This window comes from Lathyrus oleraceus, chromosome 5, assembly GCF_024323335.1.
Source record: "Lathyrus oleraceus cultivar Zhongwan6 chromosome 5, CAAS_Psat_ZW6_1.0, whole genome shotgun sequence".
Lineage (NCBI taxonomy): Eukaryota > Viridiplantae > Streptophyta > Magnoliopsida > Fabales > Fabaceae > Lathyrus > Lathyrus oleraceus.
Window position 1 is genome coordinate 160,213,712 of NC_066583.1, and position 14,946 is coordinate 160,228,657.

Consider the following 14,946-nt stretch of genomic DNA (forward strand, 5'->3'; position numbering starts at 1 on the left):
GAGATTGTGAAGCATAGATTTCCGTTGAAGCCAGAATGCCCGCCAGTCAAACAGAAGTTGAGAAGAACGCATCCTGATATGGCTGTGAAGATCAAAGAGGAAGTGAAGAAGCAGATTGATGTCGGTTTCCTTGTAACCGATGAGTATCCGCAATGGGTAGCCAATATTGTGCCAGTACCGAATATAGAGATTTGAATAAAGCCATTCCAAAAGATGATTTCCCTCTTCCACACATTGATATGTTGGTAGGCAATACTGCTAAGTTCAAAGTCTTTTCGTTTATGGATGGATTTTCTGGATATAATCAGATCTAGATGGCACCCGAAGATATGGAGCAGACCACATTCATTACACCTTGGGGAACATTATGTTATAGAGTAATGCCTTTCGGTGTAAAGAATGTCGGTGCAACTTACCAAAGAGCGATGACTACTCTCTTTCATGATATGATGCATAAAGAGATTGAAGTATATGTCGATGACATGATTGCTAAATAAATTGATGAGGAGGAACATGTTGAGCATTTGTTGAAGCTATTCCAGCATTTGAGGAAATATAAACTCCGCTTGAATCCCAATAAGTGTACTTTTGGTGTTCGGTCTGGTAAGCTGTTGGGCTTTATTGTCAGCGAGAAGGGTATTGAAGTTGATCCTGCCAAGGTCAAAGCAATACAAGAGATGCCTGCGCCCATAACTGAGAAGCAAGTCAAAGGTTTTCTCGGCCACTTGAATTATATTTCCAGATTCATTTCCCGCATGACTGCCACATGTGCGCCTATATTCAAGCTTCTTCGGAATGATCAATCTTGTGATTGGACCAAAGACTTCCAGAAAGCTTTTGACAGTATCAAGGAATATCTGCTTGAGCCTCCAATTTTGTCCCCGCCTATTGAAGGGAGACCGTTGATTATGTATTTGACTGTGCTCGAAGATAGTATGTATTGTGTTCTTGGTCAGCAAGATGAGACTGGAAAGCAAGAATTTGTGATCTACTACCTCAGTAAGAAGTTCACCGATTGTGAGACTCAGTATTCTATGCTTGAGAAAACTTGTTGTGCATTGGCTTGGGCTACTAAGCATCTGCGTCAGTATATGTTGAATCATACCACTTGGTTGATATCCAAAATGGATCCGATCAAGTATATATTTGAAAAGCCTGCTTTAACTGGGAGAATTTCTCGTTGGCAGATGTTGTTATCAGAGTATGATATCGAATACCGATCTCAGAAAGCGATCAAAAGTAGTATCTTGGCTGACCATTTGGCTCACCAAACAATTGAAGATTATTAGTCAGTGTAGTATGACTTTCCTGATGAAGAGATTTTGTACTTGAAAATGAAAGATTGTGATGAACCATTGCTTGAAGAAGGGCCAAAACCTGGTTCACGTTGGGGCATGGTATTCGATAGAGTTGTTAATCAATATGGAAATGGCATTGGGGCAGTGATTTTTAATTCTCAAGGCGCACATCTACCATTTACAGCTAGATTGACTTTCAAGTGTACAAACAATATGGCAGAATATGAAGCTTGCATTATGGGGCTTGAAGAGGCCATGAATCTCCGAATCAAGTATTTGGATGTCTTCGGTGATTCGGCTTTGGTTGTGAATCAAATCAAAGGTGAATGGGAGACAAACCAACCCGGTTTGGTGCCGTATAGAGATTATGCGAGGAGGATTTCAACTTTCTTTACAAAGGTTGAGTTTCATCATATCCCTCGAGATGAAAATCGGATGGAAGATGCTTTTGCCACGTTGGAATCAATGATTATGGTAAAGTATTAGAATGAAGTTCCCAATTTGTCTGTGATGCGGCTTGATAGGCCAACTCATGTGTTTGCTGTGGAAGAGATCAAAGACGAGAAGCCGTGGTATTACGACATTAAATGTTTCCTCCAAAGTCAGATTTACCCTCTTGGGACATCTTTGAAAGATAAGAAGACTTTGAGAAGATTGGCCGGCAATTTCTACTTGAATGGTGATATACTGTACAAGAGAAACTTCGACATGGTTTTGCTCAGATGCGTGGATACACACGAAGAAGACTTGGTGATGACCGAAGTGCACGAAGGTTCCTCTGGTACTCATTCTAATGGACATGCAATGGCGAAGAAGATGTTGCGAGCAGGTTACTATTGGCTGACAATGGAATCTGACTGTTGCAAGTTTGTGAAGAAATGCCACAAGTGTCAAATTTATGCTGATATGATTCATGTTCCTCCGACACTATTGAATGTTAATTCTTCCTCATGCGGGGAATTGATATGATTGAGATGATTGAACCCAAAGCTTCGAATGGACATCGCTTCACTTTGGTGGCAATTGACTACTTCATAAAATGGGTTGAAGCGACATCGTATGCAATTGTAACCAAGCAAGTTATTGTAAGGTTTATCAAGAATTAGATCATATGTCGCTATGGTGTGCCAAGCAAGATCATTACTGATAATGGATCAAATTTGAATAACAATATGGTGGAAGCTCTTTGTAAAGACTTCAAGATTGCACATCATGATTCTTCTCCCTACAGACCCAAGATGAGTGGGGTTGTTGAAGCTACAAACAAGAACATCAAGAAGATTATTCAGAAGATAGTTGTCACATACAAGGATTGGCATGAGATTCTCCAATTTGCTTTGCACGGATATCGTACATCCATCTGCGCTTCAACAGGGGCAACCCCTTTCTCTCTTGTTTATGGTATGGAAGCAGTGCTCCCCATAGAGGTTGAGATTCCTTCATTACGTGTGTTCATGGAAGCCAAGTTGACTGAGGCTGAATGGTGTCAGACCAGGTTTGATCAGTTGAATTTAATTGAAGAGAAAAGATTAACTGCCATGTGCCATGATCAGTTGTATCAACAAAGGCTGAAGAAAGCTTTTGATAAGAAGGTTAGACCTCGTGTGTTTAGAGAAGGTAACCTTGTGCTCAAGAAGATTCTGACGTTTAAGCCAAATTCTAGAGGGAAATAGACTCCTAATTATGAAGGCCCATATGTTGTTAAGAGATCCTTTTCAGGCGACGCTTTGATTCTTACAACTATGGATGGTGAATAGTTCACTCTTCCTGTGAACGCAGATGCAGTCAAGAAATACTTCGCCTAAAAAAGAAAAGAACAGCTCGCTAAGTTGAAAACCCGAAAGGGCGACTTAGGCAAAAAAGAGCGTCTCGGTGGATTGAAAACCCGAAAGGGAGACCCAGGCAAAACTTAGAGACATAAAAACAGAAAGAATTTCCAGATAAGTTGAGTACCCCTCCTTGGGGAAACTTATGCAAAAATTAGGGATTATGGCAAGTAACTGCAGTCTTCTGATCGTCCAGTTTTAGAAAGACTTCGTTGAGCACAAGGGTTGACATCAATTCATCACCCCGACAACGGTCAAGAGCACATCGGATATCAAGAGTTGGTAGAAGGATTAAGGATCATTTGTATTCAATGTAACCCTTTTCCATGTAAATTACCATTTTTAGCTTTGTAAAAAATCTATGGAGTCTCGTCATTTACAAACTACCATTCTTTCAAAATAAAGTTGAGCTTTTATCCAATTGTTTCTAGTCTTATTTATTTCAGCCAATAGTTTAAATTTTATTATGATTATTTTGAAAAGTTAAATTTTTTAATCAAAATCTCTTTTTCTTAAAACATATAAAAGCAAAAATTTTCCAAAGCAATTGAAAAGAAATATCAACAACATTTCGATGGATAACGAGTCCTTGAGTGTGAAACATCAGAGGTTCCCCAAGCAGTTAACCCTTCGGGTATCCCTAGACAATTGTGTTGATTCAGTTCCTCGACAGAGTTTTTGATTCCCTAGTGGAATTTCGTTCCTTTTCCCTAGCTGAGTTGGTTGATTCAGGTACCTTGCGGCTTGTCTCCTTCGACAGAGTTTCTACTTTCCCCAGTGGAGTTTGGGTTCCTTCAGCAAAAGTGGTTGATCTCCCCAGTTGGTCGAATTGGTTTCCCCGCCAATCGCCATTCGACTTGCTCCCCAGTCAGAGTTTCCTCCTGGTTTCTGAGCAGTTTATTTCCCTGTAGGGTTGTCTCCCATTTTTATGGTGTTGACCTAAAATTCCCCATAGGTTCGATGATATGTCTCTTTCCTCAACAGATCTCCTCTTTCCCTAGTTAGGGTTGAGGCTTTTTGGATTGTTGATCTCTATGTTCTCCAGCAGTTGTCTCCATATTTTGTGGATAGACCGAGGATTATACCGATGATTCAACTTCTTTGCGACACCTTTGTATCCTTTGTGATCGTTCTTGTCAGCATAATCATCATCATCATATATATATATATATATATATATATATATATATATATATATATATATATATATATATATATATATATATATATATATATATAATTTCATAATTGCATATTTTCATATCTGATTAACTTGTTGGTTTGAGATTCTCATTCCCTATTTGGAGGTACTTTATCCCCATACAAATTCCGGTGTCTGTCCTCCCTCAATTGTAGAGCGTCAGCCCCTTAGGCACAAAGACTTTAACCTTTCTCCTATTCCCCATTGAGTTGTTTCCTCGTGGATGATTATTATTTCAGTTTCCTCCCCAGTTGTTCAACTGGATGGAACCACTCCCCTTGAGTTATGTCCTTATTGGGTTGAGTCTTGATTGACTGTTTCTTTCTATCTCCTACCTAGATAGATGCTTCGAGTCTCCTAAGAGTTTATTGCCCAGTAACTGGTAATATTCTTCTTAGTTTGCAGTTTATTACTTGCCTAAAGCATGGCAAAAGTACCATTGTTTTTCTTTTCAGTTGAGTCCCCAGTGGATCTATCCTCCAGGAAGTATATCCTTGTTATGTTCACCCTAACCGGTGACAGATATCTTTCTCCCCCCTGCCAGAGTCTATCCTTGATATGTTCATCCTAACCGATGACGGATATTCTCACCTTTGGTATTCTACCCAGTAAAAAGGTAGTTGTAATCCCTATTCTTGTTTCCTAGAGAGGTAATCCTTGATATGTTCATCCTAACCGATGTCGGATTTCCTACTCCTTATGGTCTTCTACCCAGTAACCGATAGTTGTAAATCCTGCTTTTGTCCCCTCCGTAGAGTTGATCCTTGATATGTTCACTTTAACCAATGGCGAATTCTCTCTCTTCGTATACTATCCAGTAACTGATAGATGTAATTCCTATTTTCTCCTCTTTCAGAGTCTATCCTTGATATGTTCATCTTAACCGGTGATAGATTTTCTCTTTGATGGTCTTCTATCCAGCATTTGATAAATGTAATTCCTACTTTTTGTTCAGTTGGTTTATCCTTGATATGTTCATCTTAACCGATGATGGATATCCTCCTTGACATTTCCCAGGAAAGTCTATCCTTGATATGTTCATCCTAACCGATGACGGATTTTCTTCCTTGTTGAGTTTATCCTTGATATGTTCATCCTAACCGATGACGGATACTCTCACCCTTGGTCTTCTGCCCAGTAACTGATAGTTGTAAATCCTATTTTCTGCAGTTTTCCCTAGCAAGGCTATTCTTACCCAGTAACCGATAATGAATATTCCCTTCTGTTGTTTCTCAATGAGTCATTCTTGAGGTGTTCATCCTAACCAATGACGGGTGTCCTCTCTGTCAGATCTTTATTATCTCCTTACCCAGTAGCAGGTAGTAGATAATAGATTTCTGCTCCTCCTGTGTTGAAGTTTATTTCTTCCCCAGTTGAGTTGAGCGCACATTTCCTTAGGGGAATCTCTTTTCCCATATGATTCAAGTATTTCAGTTTTATCCTGACTTACTCGTATCCCCTGCAGATGATGTTGTTCCCTGGCTGAGTCTTTCCATGTTTGTGTTGAATTCCTCGAGTCCCCCATTAGTTTTAAGTCGTAGCATGGCCTACGCATAATTCGTGTTTCCCCTAGAGTCTCTGTCTCCCTAGTGAGTTTTCCTTTCAGAATACATTATACTCTTGTGGACTTTCGGTTTCTCTGATTTCTTTTTGTTTGTGACAATATTTCCCCACAGAGCATTAACTTTTGCATTCATGTCATATGCATCATGTGGTGTCTTAGGGACCAAAATTTGTTTCTATATGTTGTTATTTAAGCCCATTCTACTGAGCCGACATGAAGATTTTAACCTTCGCCTCCTTAGTTAGAATGTCCTTAAATAGGGGCAGCTGTAAGACCCCAATTTTGACCCTAAGATCCCTCATGCAATTTCATCATAAGCATTAGCATTGGGATCATACCTTGGCATCATCCTTACCCCTTATTCATTGGGTTTATTTTGGGAGAGATCACCAAGCACTATATGATTGTATCATACTTGTACTTTATCATTTTCACTAACCAAAATACCAAAAATATGTCTTTGTATTTGCCTAACACTTTTGTAGATATGGCATGATCCCATTGATCTATTAAGTTCACATCTAGGGTTTGAGACCCTCATGAACAAAGAACACAAACATTAATTGATCCAAGAATGGTTATGAGCATCATATATGAGTTCCATTGATTCCTGCATGTTATATTGATCAAGCATTCTTCAAGAGTTTGAGGGTGATTTGCCTTAGAGACCCTTGTTTGACTGGGTGTCTTGAGTAACTTCTCCAACAACCTATCTCACCAATTGATCAAATTTCTCAAGGGACACTTACAAATTCATCATCTTATGCATATATGATCTACCATGAGCCTAGAAAGTCAAAGGAATTGAAGGTTAGCAAGTTGGTTGATGGTGGTTGGCCAGATGAATTCATCTGATCAAAACTGGGTCTCCCTAGACCCTATCTCCTACAATTTTCACCATATGAAAATTATTCCAAGAGAAATGTTACTCAAAATGACATTCCAAAAAACTTTAATGTTGAGACCTAGAGCTAGTTTTGCTTGGAAAATCATTTTCTCTGTTGAAACATTATAGGTCATTTTGTCTAAACACTAATGTGAAAGTCAACTTCCCAAGGCCATAACTTGCTCAATTTTTATAATATGAAGATTTCCAAAATTCACAATCGAATTCAAAATGTCTACTTCATCTTTGATGTTTGGAGTGAGAGCTAATTCAACTTTTATGAGCATGTGATATGAGGTTACATTATAGGTCACTTTTGACCTATACCATTGAACAAGTGATTTTTCCAAACTTCAAAAATGCATAACTCTATCATTTCAAATCCAAATGACATGAAATTGGTAACCATTTTGAAGGTATTTGAAAAAGATACAACTTTGATGAAGGAACTTTTCTCATTTGAAGCTCACATAAAAAGTTAAGCAAGGTGGAATATTGAGATATATGGCTTGACACATAGAAAAGTTTTCGACATGTTGAAATTTCCAAACTTCCACCTCAAAATTCATCATGATACAAGCTTCAAATGGAAAAGTGTTGAACCTGAAAGTTGTTCCTCTTGATCTGAAATTTCCAAAAAGTCCAAGTTCATCCATTTTGGACAAGAACTGAATAGGATGCGCATGGCTTGAACATTGCATCATCATTTGGCAAAGATCAAACTTTAAGTTTCCATGTACACTTGCCTTGCAATCCCAGTTGATTTCAGACTCTCTCACACTCATTTGTAGACCTAAAGCAATGATATCATGGGCCTGTACACGCCCATGCACCCATGCATCATCCATTGCCAATTTGGAAAGTCATTTGGAAGGTGCAAATATCACATGATCCAGCTATAAATAGAGCTCCATATGCTCAGAATTCAACACACATTCGCGTCGGCATTGATCCTAGACCCCTAACCCTTCCATTTGAGAGGATAATCCTGAAAATTTCATCTTGAAATTGAGTTTGAATCTCACTGTTTTGAGATTCAAAACTCCAGGGATCCAAGACTTTTTGTGCATTTCATCCATTGCCAAGGCAAGAACAGTTGAATCCATACCTGCATTGAAGGTATTTTCCAGAAAATTTCATATCTTGGATTCTCTCTCAATCTTGCTCAATTCTCTTGATTCTTTGGTTGTCTAAAGTCATACCAATATAGGCAAGAAGATTGAGTTGCTTAGAGGTCAAATCGAAGCAACTCAGTTGACACACCTCAAAATTCAACTCCTCATTTCTTTCTATATGTGAGGAGTTAGTTAAAATTGAGATCAGATTCATGCTCTACGCCATTTTCTCTTTCATATCATGTCCTCCTTTTTCATTTTTTTGATGGTGATGAGTGAACCAGTCCGGCCAGGTTCAACGGAGAAGATGATCGGCCTTTGGACGCTGATGATGTGTTGGAACGGTTTAGAGCCATTGATCTCCTTTGAATTGTTTTAATCTCATGCGTTGTTTTTAATCACCATGCCTGTGCCGCGTTGACTCAAGTCTACCATGGAACGCGCGCTGGTGGACACTTGATCTGCCACCTCAATTACTGAGGGAGATCAAGTGGTTCACGTTTTTTCTGATTATTTGAATTTCATTTTAATTGCTTTATTTTCATTAATTCATATTAATTTTAATATTGATCCAAAAAATATGAGAGTTTCACAAAAATTTCAAATAATTTCCTCTTTTATATTCTGAATTAAATTTTTTTTTTGGATCATTATTAATATTTTCCATGATTTAATTAATTTTTCATTTTTTTTAATTGTTTAAAAATACTTTTAAGTCTTTAAAAAATCTGAAATTTTTTCTCCAAGGTCATTTGACCTTGTTTGACCTATGATAAATCTCATGGCCATTTATTTGGTGTTTTGATGAGGTTTTCGGAATTTGACAAACCATATTTAATTTAAATGTATTATTTTAGTATTTTTAATTTGAATAAATGCCAAATAATTTTGTTGACCAATTGTAATGACTTGTTTGTGTTTGACTCTTGTTGTTGGGCCTTGGTCAAGGTTGATTTGACTTTGTCAAGTTAATATCATTGAATTTAGGAGATTAATGGAATGTACAATCCATCTCCTAAAATGAATGGATGATATTAATTTGGAAAAAGTCCTCCTTTTACCAATTTGAGTTTTCATCTATTCCCCTCCCACTTCATCTCATTCCCCTTCTTTATGCAGTCATCTCATTTGGCCTATGATATCTCAAAGTCTTAAAGCTAGTTGATTGAAAAATTAACATGAGTATGGATGAGATTAGACCACACCTTTTGCATATTCTTTTTGTGTGTGTTATGTTTCATGAGCATAGTCCATAATACTATGTCTCTAACATGCATTAACACCAAAATTCTATTGCTTGACCTCAAATAGTTGTGACTTCTATATAAGTCCAATTACGATTGCTTAACATAACGCTAGATTTGTGACACAAAGGACATAACATTCTAGTTAGTGAGATTGTAAGTCTCCCCTCTTTCATGGCATTGTGTGGAAACTTGGACTTTTTTCCTTCCTTTGGAAGCTGTCTTGGCTCAAGGATCCATGCTTGTGATAAGTGGTTTGAGTGTTCTCCAAAGAATGTCTAAGAATGAAAAGCAAAAGCAAAACAATACTAACTTCTAACCTATTAACCACTAACTTTTAATTTCAATCCATTTACTTTAATGTCATTTAATTCTAGTTTTTATACATTTGCCATTGGTCATATCTTTCTAATTGTTTATGTTAATGCAATTTTCACTTTGTCCACTTGGACCATATTGTGTGATATTCCTTGTTTGTATATACTTTGCTTGTTTGTGTGGTCTTTGACCATTAATGTACATAATAACAACAAAACCCTAAAAAACTTTTGTGTGGACTATTGGCTTGATCCTGGACAAATGGACTTAGAACTTAGGTAACATTCCCATGCTAAAGGACTTAGCCAATGCATACTTATTGAGAAACCAAGTGCTTGAAATTTGAAACTTCATCTGATACATCATTCAAGATCCCCTTTGAGTTCATATGCAACATGATCATTGCGAAGCTGTCATTTTGAACCCGTGACTTGTTGAATTCATCTGCTACATGGGCTATTTTGAAGAAGATCATGGAATGGATAAGCTTGGATGTGGCTATCTTTATTTGATGCCTTTGCTCTTCAAGATAATATAATTGTGCATTTGTGTGTTGCTTGATTCTAAAAGTCCAAGGGAATTCTGGGTTTCTATTGACATTCTTGTCTTTTGGATTGCTACCCATTTGGTCAGATCTTTTCAACTCTTAACTTTTAATTTTGTACATAGGATTAGTCTATTCATCTTCTCCCCATTTCTTTAATTTCAAAAATCTCTCTCTATCTTTTTCAAAATCTTCTTTGTTTGAACTTATTTTGTTCTAACTTTGACCACTTTGCAAAAAGATAGAAACTTTGGCCTTATGCCATTGCATTTTCAAACTTCTTTTCTTAAATCAAACTTGTAAATAAACTTAACTATAATTGACTTAAACTTTCAAAAAGCCAAAAAAGAACTAACTCATTCAAACCATTTTTAGGCTTTTATGCTTTTCAAACTTAATTTTTATTAAAAACAATGCATCCATTTTGAAATTTATATCACGAACTACGAGGTTTTGATCCCTCATTTTTATGTTTGTACGTAGGCACAAGATCGAAGGTCGTGTCAAACACAAAAATATAATTAATGAATTCTTTTCTCATCCCCCCATTCTATTTATTTGTAAACATCATTTTGTACCAAATACATATGCACACAAAACGGGCTCCCTAGGAGTACCTAGGATACTTTGGCTGCTAATACCTTCCCTTTGTGTAACCAACCCCCTTACCTGTAATCTCTGACATTTTATTAGTTTTGATTTGAAAACTTCTTAGTTTTGGGTTTTGTTCGTACTTTTTCCCTTTTCCCTTGGAAATAATAAAAGCGTGGTGGCAACTCTTTTTATTTGATGTCTAGCTTATCCATAGCTTGATGATCATGAATTTACCGCTTCACATAGCTTGATGGTAATGAACTTATCGCTATAGATGGGTACTCAAAGCAACATGTTGAGGGACATGAGTGACCTAGATGGAATTTGCCCATCCTGCGTAGTAGGATAAGTGTCTACGGGACCAATATGGAATTGGACAAGGATAACATGGTCTTTGCCTTGTGTTCAATAAAGACATAGGAGCAAAAGGGTAATTATACACATAAGTATTATTGTAGCAGTAAATTCATGACCATTAAGCTATGGATAAACTTAACGTCAATAAAACCAGAGTCGTCACTGCGCTTTTATTCTTTCCAAGGGAAAAGGGAAAAATACGAACAAAACCCAAAGATAAGAAGTTTTCAAATCACAACTAACAAAATGCCAGAGATTGCAGGTAAAGGGGTTGGTTACACAGAGGGAAGGTGTTAGCACCTAAAGTGTCCTAGTTACTCCTAAGGAGCCCTTTTTTATGCGTGTATGTGTTTTTTTTGGTATAAAATGATGTTTGCAATAAATAGAGTGTGGGGATGAGAAAATAATTCATTAATTATATTTTTGTGTTTGACATGACCTTCGGAATTGTGCCTATGTACCAACATAAAAATGAGAGATCAAAACCCCGTAGTTCGTGGTATCTATTTCAAAGATAGTGAATTGCTTTTAACAAAAATTTAAGTTTGAAAGAGGCATAAAAGGCCTAAATAAGTTTGAATGGATGTTAGTTCTATTTGTTCTTTTGAAAATTGAAGTCAAGTATTGTTAAGTTTATTTACTGAAATTCTGGTATCAGATATGAGATGTCGAAGGTAATGTCACAACACTAATATCCGAACAACAACTAAAATATAAACAGGATAGAAAAAAAAGAAATAATTAAACAAGTGACACAAGCAATTGTTAACCCAGTTCGGTGCAAACTCACCTACGTCTGGGGGCTACCAAGCCAGGAAGGAAATCCATTGAACTTAATTAGTTCAAAGACTCTCAGTAAATAACTTCAAGTTACAATCTTTTCACCTAATCTCTATCCGTGTGACTTCTATCTAAGAACTCTTAGATATGAAACCCTACTCAATCCCCCTCAATCACAACAGTGATATAAAAACAAATATTATAAAGAAAGAAGACACTCTTTAAGAACACATACTTGATCTTGCTTAAAAGCTTCAACCAAGTAAACACACACCCGTGCTTCAAAGCTTAGAGTGGACAAATTACAACAAAAAAGTTAGTCCAATTCAAACAACAATAAGATGAATGAATGGCTTACAAAAAACAAGCTCACACAAGACTAAAACCCTAAAACTCTCTCACTATTTCGTTCGTTTCTTATGTGTTAAAATCAGGTTTTACATGGCCTTTAAATAGAAGCTTTTGAATGGGGCTAGGCATCATAAAACCCTAAATCTATTTTCCTTGCGTATCTTCTTATTAACCCTAGCTAATCATCCCTTATTGGAAAATAGATCATTCTGGTTTTAAATCAAATTACTCCTTGAATAGCGCATTCAAGCTCCACATAATCACACCCATATTTGCATGAAAAGCGCAATCTTAAGATACATAACATTCAGACTGAATATTCTGTATACACATGTCTTAACATCGGGTCTGACATCTTAGCTAAATCATGCACAACCATATTTAAACAACCTGCAGGAAACTGTTATCGCATGTCAAGACAACACGCGTGACAACTTGTGATAACTCTAGGTTTTAACAAACATGATGCCAACACATAGAACCAACAAACTCCCCCTTTGGCAAATTTTGGATAAAACATACATCAGATCATACGTTTCACAAGATAACAATTACAGTATCAGTTTAGCAGCAGAAGTAAACACACATGCGCTTGTGCTCACACAGACAGAACACACCACCTCCCCTTTCAGCTAGCACCAATATTCTTCACACAGATATAACACTTCCCCCTTTTCTCCTTCCTTTGTATCAAACATCCAACATCATCTCCAACATCATCTATAACATCATCTATAGCTATAACAATAGCTATTTCTCCCCCTTTTTAGCCAAAAGAGACCAAAGAGACAAAATAAATGTCTATTCAATCAAAAACCAGAATGTCAAAAGTTAAGGGTTACAGAACCAAGTACATAAAGATCTTTAAACAAGCTGAGATACAAACCAACAAATCCATGGGGGCCAAATTAAAACAGCAAAACATCAAAACAGAAGAACATAACTGCCAAAATCGAAGAAATCCATCAAAACAGCAACCCAAATCATCACATCAATTAGGGGCCAAATTGAAAGGAGCTAATCAGAGAAGCTTGAGCTTGCAGCTTCATCAGCATCAGAAATAGAATTGCCACTTGTCTCGTCATTAGTTGCAGACCTCTCACTAGAGGTGTGGGCTTCAGCTTCCTTAGCAGGTTCAATATTCTCACCTTCAGGTTGCTCCAAGCTTGCAATCAGGGCTTCCAACGATTTCTTCCTAGCTGTTGCGACCCTTATCCCTTCATCCAGCTCTTTATATGTCTCCTTCATCTCAGTAATAAGTCCAACTTTTGAGGTTGGCTTTTTCATAGCAGATGTCATGACAATGTCTTCAACATGACTGCCTTCAAACAATTTATAGTGCACTGACAGAGCAGGTTTTCTTCTACTTGGTAGGTCATTAGTACTCAGAATCCCAGGGTGTTGACTCAAGATAATCCCACAAATCATAGAGGGAAAGGCTATAGGCAGCTTCACTGCATTAGTAGATGCATGCTTGACAATTTGTTCAAACATAAATCTACCATAGTCAATTTGCAGTATCCTATTTTATGGTTGGTAGGCAGCCAATTTGCAGATCCTATTTTATGCAATATAGCATACTTCACAATTAGCTTCCCAGCAGGAAGATGCTTTTTAATAGGCCACCCTTTCACCAGCCTTGCTGTAATTTCTCTACAAACCTCATTGTCTGTAGCTACCAATTCACCTGCACCCTCTATACTTCTTCCTAGAAAATTGTTAATGACAGTGGGAGAAAATGTGACACACTTACCTCTCACAAATACTTTGCAAAATTCCTTGCTGTTCTTATCAGCAATATCTTCAGGAATGTTGACAATGAATTCCTTAACCAATCCCTCATAGCACTGAGATAGCCCAGCCACAGTCTTCATTAACTCAACATTCTTTATTAGGTCCATGACCTCTTTGACTTCAACAACATCCTTTCCTGACTCTCTCTCTACAGCCATCCTTCTTTGAATCACAAACTTCCATTTGGCAACTCCATCTTCAAGATGGAATGAAATATTATCCAAATGCACAGCAACAACTTTCACAAGGGACTTCCTCACAATGGTCCTCTTCACAGGGAGATGTCAGGGACATCTTCCTCAACATCGTCGTCAGACTAAGAAACTTCTCTTACCTTCCTCTTCTTCACATCAACCTTGCTCCAAGATTTGGAAGGACCAACACCAACAGTCTTCTTGGCTGTTTTAGCTGACATCATTTCAGCCACAAATCTACCTTTTCTAGTCTTCATACGCTTAGCACGATCAGTGTGATGTATATCTTTCTTAGAACTAGTGGCATGAGTTGAGCTAAAAGGGATACTAGAGCTGTTACCTTGATTGGGGCATTCATAAGCTGATGCATCCATGTGATGGTTTAAATCAAGGGCTTCGCCTGGAATAACAGACAGAGGGACCACATCCAAAATCTCATCATCGTGAATGTCCATGGAAGGAGTGCTATCTTTGTGAGTAGGCTTAGTAGTTTTTGAACTAGATGGAGTTTGATGTTGTGACATCTTGATGTTTATGTGGAAAAAATTTAGTTGCCCTAGCAGAGGAGTTTGAGGAAGAAGCAGGGAGTTGGAAAAGTTGGAGTAGGTGGTGAGGTTGCGTGTGAAAATGTAATAGATGGTATTTCCAAGACTAGGTGATGATTTACCATAAAGGGGGCGCTTTATTTTAAGAAAGCAGACAATAATTTGATTACCTATTCCACTCCATATTAATTGCTACAAATTTTCATAAATGCAAATCCCTAATTTCCCTCTTCGGAATTCAAATTGATTTGCATCCAAGGTCTTTGTAAAAATACCAGCTAACTGCATCTCAATAGCAACATGCACTAGGGCTACAATTTTATACTCCACGAGTT

The 14,946-nt window shown here is 37.4% G+C and overlaps 1 protein-coding gene across 1 annotated transcript; it reads right to left on the minus strand.

Annotated features, from left to right (window-relative positions):
- Positions 1 to 12,706: 12,706 nt before the first annotated feature.
- Positions 12,707 to 14,590, minus strand: LOC127079416 (uncharacterized). Its single transcript, XM_051019799.1, has 4 exons — positions 14,207 to 14,590; positions 13,832 to 14,141; positions 13,571 to 13,786; positions 12,707 to 12,840 (listed from the first exon to the last, which is right to left on the minus strand). Exons 1-4 carry the CDS (start codon positions 14,588 to 14,590, stop codon positions 12,707 to 12,709), a joined length of 1,044 nt encoding a protein of 347 aa, XP_050875756.1.
- Between the last annotated feature and the right edge of the window lie 356 nt (positions 14,591 to 14,946).

What these genes read in the sequence shown, in the direction of transcription:
- LOC127079416 (XM_051019799.1), bottom strand. Translation starts at nt 14,590, where the DNA reads ATGTCACAACATCAAACTCCATCTAGTTCAAAAACTACTAAGCCTACT. An exon ending in TTGATGTGAAGAAGAGGAAG is followed by an intron (nt 14,142 to 14,206) that starts GTAAGAGAAGTT and finishes CTCCCTGTGAAG; the next exon opens with AGGACCATTGTGAGGAAGTC. An exon ending in ATTGACTATGGTAGATTTAT is followed by an intron (nt 12,841 to 13,570) that starts GTTTGAACAAAT and finishes TTGGCTAAAAAG; the next exon opens with GGGGAGAAATAGCTATTGTT.